The sequence below is a fragment of the Musa acuminata genome, chromosome BXJ1-6 (genome assembly GCF_036884655.1).
Source record: "Musa acuminata AAA Group cultivar baxijiao chromosome BXJ1-6, Cavendish_Baxijiao_AAA, whole genome shotgun sequence".
NCBI lineage: Eukaryota > Viridiplantae > Streptophyta > Magnoliopsida > Zingiberales > Musaceae > Musa > Musa acuminata.
The window spans coordinates 1,360,546-1,377,462 of NC_088332.1; the positions used below are offsets into that span (position 1 = coordinate 1,360,546).

The following is a 16,917-nucleotide window of genomic DNA, read 5'->3' on the forward strand; positions in this document are numbered from 1 at the left end:
ATGTTCCTGCAGCTTATGATAAGAAAAACCAAAGTAAAATCAAATCTGTTAGATAAAACAATTTATGAATCTAGAAACACTAAAGGTCCACCGACAACACGCTGTTAGGGTCGCACTCGAGCTCAATGTACCCTTCACGATTACATGTGGCTTATTCCCCTCTTTATATATGCCTAACGAGGAACCATTCGGTGCTCGAATAGTTCTGCCATCATTCCTTTTCGAGCCGTAGCGGAAGAAAAGGGCGTCACTGCTTTCCTCGTCTCCTCCCTCCTCCCTTCGATTGATCTCGAGCCTTCTCGGTCTTGGTTTATGAGGCAATCTTCTCGATCCTATTTCTTTTACCCTTATGTATTTTTTGCTGCTTAGGGTTTGCTTCTGATTCTCGAGCATATTTGGGGATTTCTGATGGAAATCCGAATTCTTGATGATGATGTGGTAGATCGCCTGTTTTGGTTCTTGATTCGTTAGATCTGCCATGGTTTGGCCAGAGATCTGACTTTTGGGGCTTGTTCTGTCGGTGAACGTTCCGATCTTGATCTTGCAGTCCATATATTGAATCCAAGATGTTTTCTCTTAGAGGTGGCCTTATCGTTTTCTCTCATCTTGGTTGTTTTACAAGCGTCAGATGTAGAACACTTTCCGTTTCTCCTTTTTCATTGTTGTCTTTTGCTAATGCATCTGATCGGATTCTTGCTATTGAATTAGCATTTTTTGTGGGAGATCTATGGTAAAAAAGAGTTATTTTTGTTTTAAACCGAGATCAGTTAATCTTTTGTTCTTGATAACGTTTTATATGCAATGTCTAATTTGTCTCTTTTTGGATTATTACGCAGCTCGAAGGAGAAACCCACTCTAGGGTACGTTGATCTGCTTCCTTTCGTTTGATACATTTTATTTCGTTTTTCTAGGGCATGTTGCATGGATTAATTATACAGAATGGAAGTATGGTTTTATTTTGTTGTATTTCGATTATAAAAAATTTTGATGTCTGAATAATTATGGGTGTGCTGCTCTTGGGAATGATTAGCTGCAGCACTAGGCCCTAAAGGCTTGATCTGGGAAAATTCAGATAGGTAGAAATTGAATATATGTATTTTTTGGAAGGCTTGTTATGAAGGGGGTTAGAAGGTATGTTCTTTGCAAGAAATAAATTGTATCCAAAATTCAATCCCGTATTTATAAATTTACTATGGTACCCCTAGTTACAGATTGGTAAACTTTCTAATTAAATTTGTGCTATTTGTTACGTGAAAGGTCTTGCTTCTTGTTGTTAACCAATTTGGTCCTTTGTTTGACACTTCGTGCTTATGAAGCTGAGCCGTGACTTGATGTGATACTCCTGAGTGTTTCTTAACTGTCTTCTAAGTGGCTTCCCTGTCAATATCAAGTTAGGTCAACATAGTTAGATGATAATACAGCAACAGAAATTTGTATGGTCCCATAAGTTGGAGAAAAGTGCTACAGTCCAACGCACATCAAGCTGCTATGCACTTAAAAAAATTCATTGTACTATCTTCATTGACCATTAGTACTTTTAATATATAGGATAAATTGGATTGTTTGCAATTCCTTTTGATGTGTGTGGCTCTGAATTTGAATGGTTATTATTTTACTTCATTCTTATAATGGTTATCAGACATTGTAAAAGTTTTTGTGTCTATGATGATGTTTTTATTTGAGGAATGCTGAGGTACATTAATGATAATATTTCCAATGCAGTGGCACGCGGATAAAGACCCGCAAACGGAATATAACTGCTCCTTTGGACCCTGCAGCTTTTGCAGATGCAGTGGTCCAGATATATCTGGAGAATGCTGGTGATTTGGTATGTTTATCATGAAAATTTAGGTGCAGATGGCAAGTTAACTTTTATTTTTTTCAAGTTATGCTATGAGAACTTCAAATTGTTCATGGTATGATGACTAAGGGCATGCATGTTAGACAAAGTACTTGATCACATACAGAGTGATATATGTGATCAAAATGAAATCAGTTGCCAGATGACTACTGTGTTGAGACTCTTCTGCCTTTGCCTTTGACTTTGCTTCCCTTCTAATTTTCTTAGGAAAATCCATTTAGTCATAAATGATGGCTTTAGGAAATTCTATATTATAGCAGGTCTAATAGATGTGTTTGTTCCTGCGTTTATTAAACGTGGGTAAAAGGCTAGGGAAAATCCCTTTAATCTGTTGGCAAATAATTTGATTGCTTTAGGAAATTCTATATTAAGCCATCCTCTAATTAATTAAGAATTTGAATGCTTTAGGAAATTCTATATTATAGCAGGCCTAATAGATGTGTTTGTTCCTGCATTTATTGAACATTGGTAAAAGGTTAGGGAAAATTCCTTTAATCTGTTGGCAAAGAATTTGATTGCTTTAGGAAATTCTATATTTAGGAAATCCTCTAATTAACAATTTAGAGGATTAAGTCATAAATGATGGCTTTAGGAAATTCTATATATAGCAGGCCTAATAGATGTGTTTGTTCCTGCATTTATTGAGCCGTCGGTAAAAGATTAGGGAAAATCCCTTTAATCTGTTGGCAAAGAATTTGATTGTTTATAGCTCATGCTCTTAATATTTTTGTTTTGGGTGGATTTTGTGTGTTCGAGTGGTAGATTTTCTTAGCAAGGAACTCCTTTTCGCCAGACCAATACATACCTATCAGCATTGGTCCGGCCATGAATCGGCATGTGGATCTGACCCGAACCCCCATTTTAGGCACTCCGGTTTGTATGATAAAAAAAACTATAACTCTAATAATGAGTTGTGAGTCCTTGATTCCGACTGTCTGTGACACTTAGCACTCCACCAGCGTCGGAGCGGAGTGCTACACCCTACCTATTTGCTGCCCACTGTGTGCCATTGATCGGGTATGCTCCTCTCCTCTTCTTCCTCTCTTTCTCTTCCTTCTTCATCGCCTCTTCTTTCTTTTTCCTCCGTTCTTCCTTCTCTTCCTCCACCTGTACATTTTTGTGTATCATGTGGACACCAGTACCAGTCAGTACATACTGGACTAACCAGGAACCAGTATAGTACCATGGTATGAGATTGAAATCCTTTCTTCTTTGTTATTCATCTAGGTTGTATACTCAGGAATTGAGAATTTCCTTGCACTACTAATGCTAATGAACATTGCCAGTCAACTTAGATAAATAATTTTTAATCTGAAATTTCTCTTGTACTTTTCTTACAAGAACTTGATTTCTGTTTGTACATTTTTCATCTGATAGGAACTTGTTGCAAAGAACGTCGAGTCTTCGGATCTTAACTTCTCAAGATACGGTGACACCTTCTTTGAGGTACATGATAATTTCCTTGTGATTTTGAACAATCAATGTGTTCTGTGTTCTATGCTGATATTTTGTTTTTCTTTCTTCCTGGTTCTGTTCTCCCGGTGTTTCATATGTATATGGATTATGGATTATCTCTGAATATTTTTTTCTGGAGATCCTTTATACATCATTGATGTCTCTGGGAGCACCAAATACCATTTATTTTGGTTTGGTTGTTTCCTATCAAGAACATGTTTCAGTTTGGTTTTTTTTTAATCTTTTTTTGTACCTATTAAATACTACGTTATTCTGGAGGAGTTGGTAAATTTTCTTGGAAGTTAGAACTTGACTGTTGGTATCGTGATTCTTTACTTTTCGTTCGAGATTGCTTGGTAATCGAAATAATCTACTAAGAAGTTTAGCATTGAATCAATAATAATAACTCTAGTTATTTACTTTGGTTATTTTCAGATGTGGAATTTTTTTGCTTTATGTTTAAACACTAAGAGAGTGCAATCGGTGCCAGAGATTTATAATTTATCCATCTGTAATACAACCACATCAAGTGAATTTTGATTCTTTTCTTTCCTCTTTTTTCAATTGGTTTCTGAAAATATGAAGGTGACAAACAAAGTAACAATTTGGTTAAAAAATTGCATCTAACATTTGATCCAAGACTGATCTTGGTCTGGATACAGTGAAGTTTGATCCGAGTCCTTTTCTTTGTAACAAAGCTAGAATCTTATGAGGCTATTTCTCTATCCTGTTCGACTAGAATTGGATGAATGATGCTTCGCAACTTTGGGTTCCTTAGTTCTTTCCATTCAACTCTTTGAACTTACATGTTTGCAATGTTAACTACCACAGTCTTGTGAAAAAAATGACTGTTTATTTCTACCTATAACTGCAATAGGTGTATGGAAATTTACCTGAGTTGCTGATTACTATTGCTGTATCGGATATTGTTTGATCCAATTATAATTGCCATAATGTGGCATAGCATAAGGATATCAGTTAATTTCTTATCGACAAGATCATAAACTTGTAAGTTGATGCCATTTTGCCAAGTATATAACACTGTTTTTAAAGATAATATAGAGTTATACTTTTGCTTGGTTGAATAACCATACTTAGTTGTTCTCATATGGCAGGATGTTAGATTGCTTTCAAGTAGTTATTAGTATTATTGTGTTTTTTTACTATTTTTTACAAGTTCTCACATATTTTTTGAATGCTTATGAATATTTACCTGTGTTGTTGAGTTCATAACAAATCCATGCACACTTGATACCATCTGTTGTCGATTGTAGGTTGTCTTCACTGGTGGGCGTACACAACCTGGTACAATAAAACCCGATGAAGGAGAGAGGCATCCTTATTCAGTTCTAGATTGCCAGCCTATACGTGAAGCTATCTTACCTTATGTACTCTACATACAGAAGATCTTGCGGCGTAAACCCTTTTTGATTAAGAACCTTGAAAATGTTATGCGAAAGTTCCTTCAGTCCTTGGAGCTCTTTGAGGAGAATGAAAGAAAGAAGCTTGCTATATTCACAGCCCTTACATTCTCTCAGAAACTATCAGGGCTTCCACCTGAGACCGTCTTTCAGTCATTACTTAAGGACAATCTTGTGGCTAAGGGGATAGTTCTTCCATTTATTACTGAGTTCTTCAAGGAATACTTGGTCGATAACAGTTTAGATGATCTTATATCACTTCTGAAGAGAGGTAAAATGGAGGACAATCTCCTTGATTTTTTCCCTTCGGCAAGACGCTCTGCTGAATGTTTCTCTGAGCATTTCAAGTGAGTACATCTTCTGAATTATTATGAAGTTTATTATACCCCTAGTCCATCTGCAAACTAATCGCTTACCCATTTCTTCATTTGGTGATTTTCCAGCAAAGAAGGATTGGTAGCTCTTGTGGAGTACCATGAAAAGAAAATATTTGAGGTGAAGCTGAAGGTAATGAAATCAGCTCTGACGACTCAGATTGCAGAAGAAACTGATGTATCTGAAGTTATAGAGACTGCAAAGCAACGAGTGAAAGATGCTAACTTGCCTGATGTTGAAGTTGTGCGCATTCTCTGGGATGTGCTAATGGATGCTGTTCAGTGGTCTGGTAAAAACCAGCAGCAGAATGCTAATGCTGCACTCCGCCAGGTAAGTAATTCTTTTTAATTTAGTTCTATGTTTAGATAGAAGATCTTTGACATCTATATTGATTAGTGACATTTATATGTTCTCTTACAATAATTTCAGATTCTTCTGTTATTTCAGTTTCTTTTTTACTTTACTTTTCAAGAGAAACATGAGTCATAGTTGTAAACTTCACTAGATGCCTTTTCATGTATGTGCGACTCCTGTCTACCACAAATTTACAAGCTGCTCTATTTTAGTTAGTAGATACATTAGGGTTAGCATTTTGTGAATTAAAGTTCATGGGACGTGATAGGCAGAGCAACTTGTCTTGAAAAAGAAGTGAGCATGAAAACTGATCACCTTTGGAACTTGTAAAGTCATTTTATCTAAGATTAGTAATATGATTATCAATTTAGGTGCAACTGATTACACAAAACTGAGGTGTGATTGTGCAAACGTGCATTCTGATTTGATGTAACACGGCTTTGGTCTCAACTTTAGTCTAAGACAACATACTAATGTGAAAAATAACTTGATCAATATGATGAGAATGAAAGGGCAAGAAGGAGAGAGGGATAGAATTATACTAGAACCTAGAGGAAACACTTATTACAAAGAGATAAGACAACAAGACCAAAAAGCCTCTTGACAGAAAAATTCATGAGATCATTTTTATTGTCATTCTCATTTCACTGCATACTTGTTTTATTTATTAAACAAATGATAAGATGAGAATTCTATATTATCATCTAAAACTACTTACTAATCTAGATTATCTTGAAGATAAGATCTTGTTCATTTTAATGTTGTTTCCAAGAGAACAAACAAATTATAAATCCTACTAAGATGATGATATGATAAGACATTCTAACCGATTCAATATCTAACTAATACAAAAAAGAGAACTTGAAAGTCTAACCAAACTAAATTGAGTTGAAAGCATGAATCCTTTATAGGATGCATTTATTTGCTTTCTGCTGTATAGAGCTCATCCTCAAAATCCATGGTGGAGTTGCACTAGATTTGATATTAAAATTTCATTGGAATTCCTAATCAGGATGATTCTGGTTTTGAATTTCTCCCGCTGTTGCAATCACTTGAATCATAGAATTTCTGTCGTCTGAGTGAAGATTATAAGAATAAGGCTATAAGCAGGATGATTCTGGTTTTGAATTTCTCCCGCTGTTGCAATCACTTGAATCATAGAATTTCTGTCGTCTGAGTGAAGATTATAAGAATAAGGCTATAAGCTGGATGAGAATTTTAAGTGACTTTCAAAATTGAAATATTCTTCAATATTTTCTTTCCCAAGGTTTTTCGTAAGTGCTGTCTAAATGATAAGACATCCTTTCCAAACCCAATATCTGATCAGTTCAAAAAAATCTTGAAATCAAATCTGGTCTATTTTTTGGGAATGTGTTAGATATCCGAGAATGTCAATGGTTATCGGAAGAATAGGGAAAACAGAATGATTTTCTTTGAACATACAAAAGGAATGGCACTCTTCCATTGACTAGATGTTGTGGTATTTATGTAGTGTTATTCTGTGCTTCAGATAACTGTCACCCAATGCATCCAAGTATGGACTGGCAACTATTGCATATTTTCCTTCTATATGGTGTTTACATTAGATGGAAGGATGTGCTATTTCTATGTTTCCGTAGCTGAAATGCTCTGGTATCACAGTACATTGTGTCTAGACTCCAAGTGCTGTAATTTGGACATGTGCTTAATATTGCAAAGATACAAAGCTACGAAGTTCAACCATATCAATTGTTCAGTAATATGTCTGTTCGCTTTGGCAATTTTAATGATGCTATGCCATCAAAGTAGCAAAAAACATCCTGATTTTTGGAACCAAGATGTGTCTCATGTACAGAGGTTCAATTTCTCTAAAGATTAAATAATTGATGCATGAGGAGTTTAACTTGTGTTGGGAATTTTTTGAAAAAAGTGTTCTAGGCAGCAGAACTAGGATGCAGAGGTTAACTTTGAAAAATGGATTTTCCAGTTCAATCTTGATTGGCTGTTCCTTTTAAGTTGACTTCTAAGCGCATGCTTATTATTTCATGCATGTGCCCCTAATCTCAGTTCTATTCAATTTAGGTTGCCAGAATTACCTAATTATGAGGATCTTTTAGCCATAGGGGACTGAATATCAATGTTTCTTGCAGATACATTTTGAGCAACTGTTGTTTGTTGCTTATATGGGATGCCTGTCTTTTGTCTCGATGCTTCAACTATTTGGTAAAAATGTGCATGTTTTCTCTTTTGTTCTTCTAGTTAAGCATCCGTAGCCATCGTCTTGCACATCATATAAGTGTAGAATATTTGGTTCTATCAATGCTGTACTTGGAAGTTGGCTTCCTGTGCATTTGCTTTCATGAGTTTCATAGTATAGATTTCAGTGTATTTTTTTTCATGTATTCTGTACAGCATGTTAATTGATTATTTTTTATGTATGTTATGCAAGTGTACACGTAGGGTATGAAATCCCTTGATAATGACATTCTTTGTGGAGATGACTTCACCTTTTCCTGTTAAAAAATAAATTGAGCATAAAAGGAATGGAGAAAATACTCTTTATTTTTCATGCTATTTTTTTTTATTTATTTGGATCAAGGACTTTGCTATGTCTGCAGGTGAAAGCTTGGGCAGGGCTTCTGAATGCTTTTTGTACTAGTGGGAAACTGGAACTAGAACTGATTTACAAAGTCCAGATCCAGTGCTATGAGGATGCCAAACTAATGAAATTGTTTCCAGAAATTATAAGGTCTCTTTATGAGCAAGATGTTCTTGCTGAGGATACAATTCTTCTTTGGTTCCGCAAAGGTGCAAACCCAAAGGGCAGGTGCGTAAGCCTCCTTTTTCCCTCTTATCTATTTGGATGGAATGATGCTTTCTAAAGTTTGTAGGATGTAGACAGTTATTGATGCCAGTATCCAGATGTAATGGATACCGATGCTTGTTAGGTACTTGGTGTCAAAAATTTAGGGAATACTTCTCAAGTAATTTATGGGTGGCTTTTTTATTGACTAGATCTATTAGCACGGAACGGGGTGATTGATTCTAGAATTATTAATTTAATGTTGTCGTTATGGAGCATGTGACTACTGTCACAAGATCATCAACAGTATTGTTGGGTACTAGACCTTTGATGCCGGTTTATTTTGACCTTTGATGTTTTGGGTACTAGAACCGTGTCGGTCTCCAAAACACTGATTTGTCAGTACATTGACATGTGCCACAGATTTCTTTTCTTTTCTTGAGATTCAAGTATACGCTAGGCATATGCTGCTGCCCATTATGCTGACTTGAAAAGCCATTGATCTTTATGCATCAGTCTGGACTGCACTCAGAACCATGATTTTGGCATGTTATATGCACTAATTCACGAGTAGTACACCAGAATTCTCATCTTTTAACTGTGTTTACTTCAATTTCTGATTCTGTTCTCAAGATCATTCAATAAGCATCTGATGTTTGCAGGCAAACTTTTGTGAAAGCCCTGGAGCCATTTGTGAACTGGCTCGAGGAAGCCGAAGAGGAAGACTGAAGGAGCTGAAGCTGCATCGAGTGTGTTGTTTGAAATGAACTAGTAGTATAGTATGGCAATACAGTCTAATGATGATCTATATCTCCATGTTATAAATAAAACCTAAACTACTGCATGGAGTCATCGATGTCGAAGTCTACGAAAACCCAGACTTTTGGTAATTGTGTCTGATGCTTTTCCTGGTGAGATGTGCAAATACAATCTGTTTCTTGGTATCTGGCTAATGATCAGCTGAAGCTATTTCCAGATGAATGTGGATTATGCAGAACAAAATGTGGTCTTTACAGATCATAATTGAGGTGTGGGTGTGCAAACAGCTGGTGAGATGCTTGTTCTATATATCATATCGAGTGGCTTGCTTTAGCTAAAAAAACCTGCATGGATGCCTATTTTTTACTTTAGCTAATTTTTTTAAAGATTTGTTCTGATGGTAATTATATTAATTTGAATTAACTAGTAGTAGTCAACCATGATTAGAATTGAGTGAGTTATGTTAGGGCGAATGTTCTATATAGTGTCGCTATGACATGCAGAAACTAAGATTTAGAATGGATGGTAGATAAAATTTGTGTATATTTCAAGTCCACGAAGAAAATTTTTATTTAATGTTTAAGAAACATCTGTCCTTTAAAATATTTGTTTGGATATTTAAAGCGGCTAATGGTGTCCTTATCTTTTATGAAGGCAGGTCATATCCCACTCTTGCTGTCATCATTTTCTAATTGCTTGATAGCGAATTCAGGTGATATCTTTAAAGAAGTGTTAGGAAGAGGTTTTGAATTTTAAATATTTTTTGTAATTTTAATCCTCTTAGAAGTAGATTAGATGTATCTTTAGATCAATATCTAAATCGATAACTATCTTGTGTCTCTGGGTATTGATATTTGAGATTAATATTTGATTAATATTTGAGATGAGGAGACCTACGGATCACGTGAGATGAGTAAAACTAATGGTGCACGATACTATGAATTAAGATTTATTTACTCTTAAATAAAGATATCGCTTTTTAGTTAGTTATCTCAATAACGCGGTAAGTATACATTGATCAAGCCAAAATAATTGGAGCTTTTAGGTTTCGATGTTATCTATCAAAATTTGATGATGATGAACAATTCTTGGTCGATGAAAATGAATAGTAATACGTGAATCGTCATTATTTATTTTTTAGTGATAATGACGACTTAAATATGGGATGTTGAGGATTTCAATATCTTTATTGATGATTGATGTTCATATTCACATTTCATTATCTTTGTTGATGATGATGATGATGATGTGGCATAAATGGCATCACGAAATCATTATATTTTACTATCTTTATTGATGATAATGATGATGTCTCAGAATTGTTGAACCGAGGAGTAATTATTAGATATTAAGTTATAAAAAATATTACATAAAATTATCGTGTACTCGAAGAAACAAAAGAAGAATTTTGAGTTATTCTGTAATAAATGGTGTCACCATTGACTAACTGGGAGATGCGACTCTTAACAAAACTAGCGTTTTTAGTGTCAAATTAATATGGTAAAATTTTAATTTTTTTATTGAGACATCAATGTTAGTTGATGTATTATTGCATAAATGATGAGTTCTATAGTCAACTTCATGTGAGTATTATGTCTAGATATAATTTTTTAATTTTAAAAAAATTATATCCTTAATTTAGTTTGAGTCTAGAGTATACTAGCGTGAATATAATGGTAATCAAATTGTGATGAGATCATGAGAATGAGACAGATTCGTCTTTAAACACAAGTCTCTAAATCGTTTTGATCATAAGTTATTCAAAAAGGACATCGATATAACTGGAAAGACCGGTACGTTGTATACTCGTCAATATAATGGAGGCGGTTGGTTTCATAATAGTTCATGTAGGACATTAGAGGTACGGTGCAGGTGTTCATTGGAAAATGAGTTCATTGATTGATCCGCTTATGGAATGTTGGATGGTTAATGATACCTGACGTCAGACAACGATTTCGTAGTTTCAGTTGTGTGTCTGGTTTTTAGACTTAAGACATCAAGAACTTATATGTTTAGAAGTTCTAGATTTGGTATAGCTAGTTATCGAGAATGTCAACAATCATACGAAGACAATTGAGTGTTAATAGATGATCATCCACTCTCGGTATCACGAGAGAAATATCCCATGTGTGCTTGCTCAAATAAAATCTCCGTGATTCGGATTAAGAGATAGAGTTTTCCGGAAGAATCTGATTAGAACGAGACTCGAATATAATTCTATATAGGCCTAATATTACAATGTTCAATATAGGATACATAAGATATAAGATAGATGATGGACTATAGATACATTGTAATTAAGGATAAAAATGTTCGATATATTAGATCGCTTGTATCGTATAGGGACTATGGCAACATTGACCTTCCTAAGAGCATTATTCACCTTTCTTTTTTATTAATTTTTTCTCCTCTAAGACTAAACTCTCCCATATTTTTCAAGAAGGGAATGGATGTGTTAAGTGGCTTGCAAATCATACCAGCTGTAGTCGTTTCTTAAAATAATGAATTAATTGTTTTTCGTTTTCAAAAAGAAAACCAAGTAAATTTTGTTTCAGGCAATATGGTGAACTCTTCTTCTTCTTTCCTGAATCTTTGTAGAGATTATGCGAGTTTCAGGTTGGCAGATTCAATCATGGTCGAGTTCGAGAGTAATCGGATGAGCTCATAAGGATTTATTTAAAAGGAGGAGAAAATTATTTATTTATTGGTAGGAAATTTGTCTTTTGAAAGGTGCAGTTGTAATCTTGGTTGACTATAAATGCAATAAACTTGAGTGTTTTGCACCCAAAAAAGAGAAAAAAAAATTGTATCATTGCTCACTCTCCTGCTTAACGGGGGCATCTTTGCATGCTGCGTTTCCACCTCAGGCATAAGTTCTCTTTTCTTTTCTATTTTGGTTGGGTGAGGCATCAGTTATTTGAAGTTGAGCTACCTCATATGGATGAACATAACTTTGGGCTAATTTAGCATTCCCTGAGGATTAGGACATAATTTCTGATCAGATTAGCTCAAGGGGCATTAAAATTTAGCGATGGTATCTTATAAAAGATAAGAAAAGCAAGCAACGGGAATATAAGTTTGCGAAAAGCAATTACTGCTAGTTTACAGTTTTGATATACCATCATAATATAGCAGCACTAAACTGTAAAGGAAAATTGATACTGGTACTTTACACGACTGGCTTGGCTTTATAGGACACTCTCGCTTTGTTTGGGACTCGGCTCATTGTAGTCCTTCCTTTTGCCCATTTTCTTAACAGAAGCAAAATACTTGTTGATTTCCTTCTTTGATACTAACTATCAAAACCCACCCTCCGGTAACATGATGAGTCATAAGGATACTTAATTTTATCGAGACTGGAAATTCAAGCGATTCATTAAGATCAGCCAAAATTAGGTCTAATTAAAAGCCCGATGCAAAGAAACTAAGCATTCCAGCTACACACTCAGCCGAGTATTTAACATCTCAATTGAACTGTAGGCAGCACCCACCCGCCGGTGGCCAGGACAACTAAGAAAGTGGATATGACATCCAACACGTTTATTCATTCACGGTTAGAAAGGGAAGCGACGACCCCCTACTACAACCACTTCAACCAACACGACCTCAGAGAAGCATCCAAACTACTGATTCTTGTGAATGTGGCGGATGAGGTCAACAACTCGGGAGCTGCAAACAAGAAGACCAAAATTCAAATATATAAACATGACGGCGAGTCATTTTTGTGGGCAGGCGGGCGGGCAGGCGGAGTGAGATTTAGTTACCTGTAGCCCCACTCGTTATCGTACCACGACACGAGCTTGACAAACTTCTTGTTCAAAGCAATTCCAGCCTTGGCATCAAAAATGCTTGACCTGTAATGACCAATCAAAGAATTAGACAATTAAAATATCATCATAAAGGGATCAGCTTCGACAAGATTACCAAATCATGCAATGAACAACTTTTCAGCTTTGTCACCAAAGTAGTTTCTTTGACATTATTAAATATTTGAGCAGAGACAGCACCTGTTATCACCCACAAAGTCGGTGGACACCAAGTCCTCTTCCACATATCCGAGGATGCCCTTGAGCTTTCCTTCAGATTCCTCCCTGAGATATAAAATTTAAAAAAAAAAATCAAATAGATGTAAATGCCAAACATTAAAAAAAAGGGAAGATGATTTCCAACACATCTCCATGGGTTACAAAGCATAATACGATATACTTGTTTATTAAGCCAATAATTGAAAATATTATGTTTTATGACTTTCCAGCTAACCCATGTCCCGCACCCAGATGAGTAATATCTACAACACCAGTTGTGTGGATTTAATCATTGCCATTATAAGAAGAATCATGTGCGTCAACTTTCGCTACTTACTTAATGGCAGCCTTAATCTCATCATAGGTAGCTTCTTTCTCAAGTCTGACAGTGAGATCCACCACGGACACATCAACAGTTGGAACACGGAATGCCATACCAGTCAACTTTCCATTCAAAGCAGGGAGAACTTTTCCAACAGCCTGCATGATTAGCAGCAGATACAAGGTTTCGGTTCAGACGTGTAATTGGATGTCAGACTAGAAACAAGCAATTATCTCAATGGTCAAATAAGCAAGGGGAATAGAAGAAACAAATTTAATCAGGAAATAAAGTATAACTGTGTAATTTGTAACTCTTTCGAATGGCCACTTGCAATGAAATGAACATGTACACTTTAAAATGCATCCGCACAAGCATACTCTACACTCCACAGATCAACTTAGAATAATTTTAATGCAGAAAATCCATAGAAACACAGAAACAGATGTCTTCTAACTTGCAATCATCAGTAACCACCAACATACATAAAAAGCAGATATGCTATCTCAAATCATTCAAATGTGTGTATTCTTGAGCATACAAGCATTAATGTTATGAGTATCTACATAATATGTTCAAATGAGCACCTATAAGTTTATGTATATAACAATATAAATCATATTATGGAAATACCTTGGCAGCACCAGTGCTGCTAGGAATGATGTTGAAGCTTGCTGCACGTCCACCTCTCCAGTCCTTGCTTGATGGCCCATCGACAGTCTTTTGAGTGGCTGATAAACAAAAGCAAAGATCGTATCAACTTTGAAATGCTCCGTAGGATCATACAACTCGAATAAGAATTACCGGTGATGGCATGAACTGTGGTCATCAAACCCTCGACTATTCCAAATCTATCATGGATGACCTGCCATTAGAGATATTTAAACAAAATATTAATTAATATTAAGTACAAGATCAAAAATGAAGAACTAGGCCATCTTGAAAGTAATTTACCTTAGCTAGAGGAGCAAGACAGTTGGTGGTGCAGCTCGCATTCGAGACGATGTTAATGTCAGGCTTGTACTCGTTTTCATTGACACCTACAACAAACATTGGAGCATCCTTGCTGGGAGCAGAAATAATGACCTTCTTGGCACCACCCTGAAGTTAAATGAGAATAGCCCAACAGGAAAGTTCAGCTTGCTAATTTTAGGAAAACGACAAATCCTTGCATTCCACAAAGAAACACAAGAACTACAGAAACTCTGACTGCCTAGGAAAATGAAAATCCACAAACATATAATTGGGTTTGCTTCTAACATGCAGATCTTGTATTTCATGTTACCCACAAGAGGATCAAATAGAATACTTGACTGTCACTGTCAGATACTTTGGAGAAGCTAGACTAACTTGTAGATATATCCACAGGAAATACTTGATTTCCACATGGACACAGAAACTTGAGCGACTTCCATTCCTTGAACTTTTGAAATTAGCAATAATTGAACACTTGAAAGTTGCTCTGTTAGCACCTGATGCAACTTATTTTAACCACCATTTACTTACCTCTCATGCCACACTACTATCTCAAAGCAATCATGGTTTCCTATGAACATGGTAAAAATTAGAAAAATTGAGTTTAGATAGTATATATCATACTCCACAAATGTTTTAGCTGTGGGTTCTGCTAGTTTTCACAAACAACTTATCTTTATTGTGTCATAGTCCACTGCCCTTGTTTGACTAAAATATATTACCAAATGACAACTTCTGAATGATTCCCTGACATGACCTACATAATTTTCACGTTAAAAGAAGAAAAAAATCGTTTTAAGTGAATGTCAATTATTGGATTTGAAGTAACATTTGTGTGCTAAGCTCAACCTCGAGTAGGAGTCGGCCTATAGCCTGTGTCACCCAGGCTATTTGACATTGACGAAGAAGATTGACGTATAATATTAGAGACATTGTTACATATACCATTACCTTAAGGTGAGCAGCAGCCTTGTCCTTGTCGGTAAAAACACCAGTGGATTCCACGATGTACTCAGCACCAGCCTCACCCCATGGAATCTCCTCAGGGTTCCTAAAGACCAGAACAGCTTTATTACACAAACAAGGGCAGTGTCTCAAACATAATGATTACTAACATCTATATCAGAAAGGATAAGAAGAAGACTACCTAATTCCAAAGACAGTGACTTGTTTCTCGCCAAACAGAAGAGTTTTGGAGTCCTTCACCTTGATATCGTGATGCTTCCATGACCCATGCACAGTATCATACTTAAACATGTATGTCTGCGGTGCAATATCAAATCGTAAAAGTCAGATTCGACAATCAAACGGAGCAAATGCACAGGTTTCACAATAAACGAACAGAATAATAACCAAAACACACGTCGACATGAAAGACGATAACTAGGACAGTTAAATCCCACGGATCTGTCGAATTCGCCGTCAAAACCATGGATCGGTATCATCCTACTAATGATCCACACAAGAAAATACACAAAGGAGCTGTAATGTCATCAATCCACACAAAATCATTAGATCTGTACATACAGCAAACGAGATTAGTGAAATGACATAGTACCATGTAGTCAGTGGTGATGAAGGGATCATTCACGGCGACGAGCTCCACATCGTCGCTCTGGAGCGCGACTCTGGCGACCAACCTCCCGATCCTTCCAAATCCTATCAACAACCACAAGATCGAGTCATCGAACGCCCACAGATCGATCATACATCCCACCTAGTCCCAACCCCAACCACAAACACAACAGATCGAAGTGGGCGGAGAAACCAACCGTTGATGCCGATCTTGATCTTTCCGGCTACAACAACAAGAGAAAACCCAACATGAGATGGATATAGAGGAAAATTATAATATCAGAACGCGAGAGAAGGATTCGAAGCCTCACCCATGGCGATATCAGATGAGATACCAGAAGCGAGGAAAAGCGACGAAAGAGAGGAATGTAACGAAGAGAGACGGGTTAAGCTACGGAGTATTATATAGGCAAAGTGGCAGGCGAAGCCATTTAGTGTGGCGCAGGGTTTCTGGAACTTTCTTTCTTTTCTATAAAATATATGAAACCTGCTGCCGTCCGAAGCGGTTTTGTTCCAGCTGAACGATCTTCACCGTCGGATGGAGATTTATGTGCTTTACGTTTCGCGTACAATCACAGTGTGCGTTCCGCTGCCTCTTGGGACTGCTATGATTAAACTACATCGTGGAGGGAGTAACGGAGTCGGGAGATATTTGTTCTGGGACCAACGAATCAGAGGAAGGAGCGGGTTCGGCTTAGGGAGTTCCGGCGACGCGGAGGAACAGGGGATGCGGTGGTTCGCTCGTGGGCGGTCACGTGCGAGGGTGGCAGGGACCCGGAAAGAGCACTTAGGCGACCAAAATGGCCCCGGGATTTGGGGGTAATTTACGGATAATGCCACAGGGCCGGTCTCGGGGTTTGTGTGCCGTCCAATACCAGCTGCTATCCGGTGGGCTCACTGACACCTGCCAAACTTAGACCGGCGCCCAATGGTTTTATGCTCCCCTCGTTTTGAAGTTATTTATTACTATTATTATTATTATTATTATTATTATTATTATTATTATTACTATTATT

The 16,917-nt window shown here is 36.6% G+C and overlaps 2 protein-coding genes across 2 annotated transcripts; one reads left to right on the forward strand and one right to left on the reverse strand.

Annotated features, from left to right (window-relative positions):
• The first annotated feature begins 184 nt into the window (after nucleotides 1–184).
• On the forward strand, nucleotides 185–9,225 carry LOC103971107 (uncharacterized). The gene is made up of 8 exons (XM_009385061.3): nucleotides 185–317; nucleotides 837–860; nucleotides 1,723–1,828; nucleotides 3,239–3,307; nucleotides 4,591–5,084; nucleotides 5,181–5,442; nucleotides 8,064–8,272; nucleotides 8,911–9,225. Exons 1-8 carry the CDS (start codon nucleotides 313–315, stop codon nucleotides 8,975–8,977), a joined length of 1,236 nt encoding a protein of 411 aa, XP_009383336.2. The 5' UTR covers nucleotides 185–312; the 3' UTR covers nucleotides 8,978–9,225.
• A 3,127-nt stretch (nucleotides 9,226–12,352) lies between these two features.
• Nucleotides 12,353–16,342, reverse strand: LOC103971108 (glyceraldehyde-3-phosphate dehydrogenase 2, cytosolic). The gene is made up of 12 exons (XM_009385062.3): nucleotides 16,213–16,342; nucleotides 16,099–16,125; nucleotides 15,885–15,985; nucleotides 15,474–15,589; nucleotides 15,278–15,377; nucleotides 14,306–14,452; nucleotides 14,156–14,216; nucleotides 13,985–14,082; nucleotides 13,370–13,512; nucleotides 13,015–13,098; nucleotides 12,772–12,861; nucleotides 12,353–12,676 (listed from the first exon to the last, which is right to left on the reverse strand). The coding sequence occupies exons 1-12, from the start codon at nucleotides 16,214–16,216 to the stop codon at nucleotides 12,631–12,633; spliced, it is 1,017 nt and encodes a 338-aa protein (XP_009383337.2). The 5' UTR covers nucleotides 16,217–16,342; the 3' UTR covers nucleotides 12,353–12,630.
• Nucleotides 16,343–16,917: the final 575 nt, after the last annotated feature.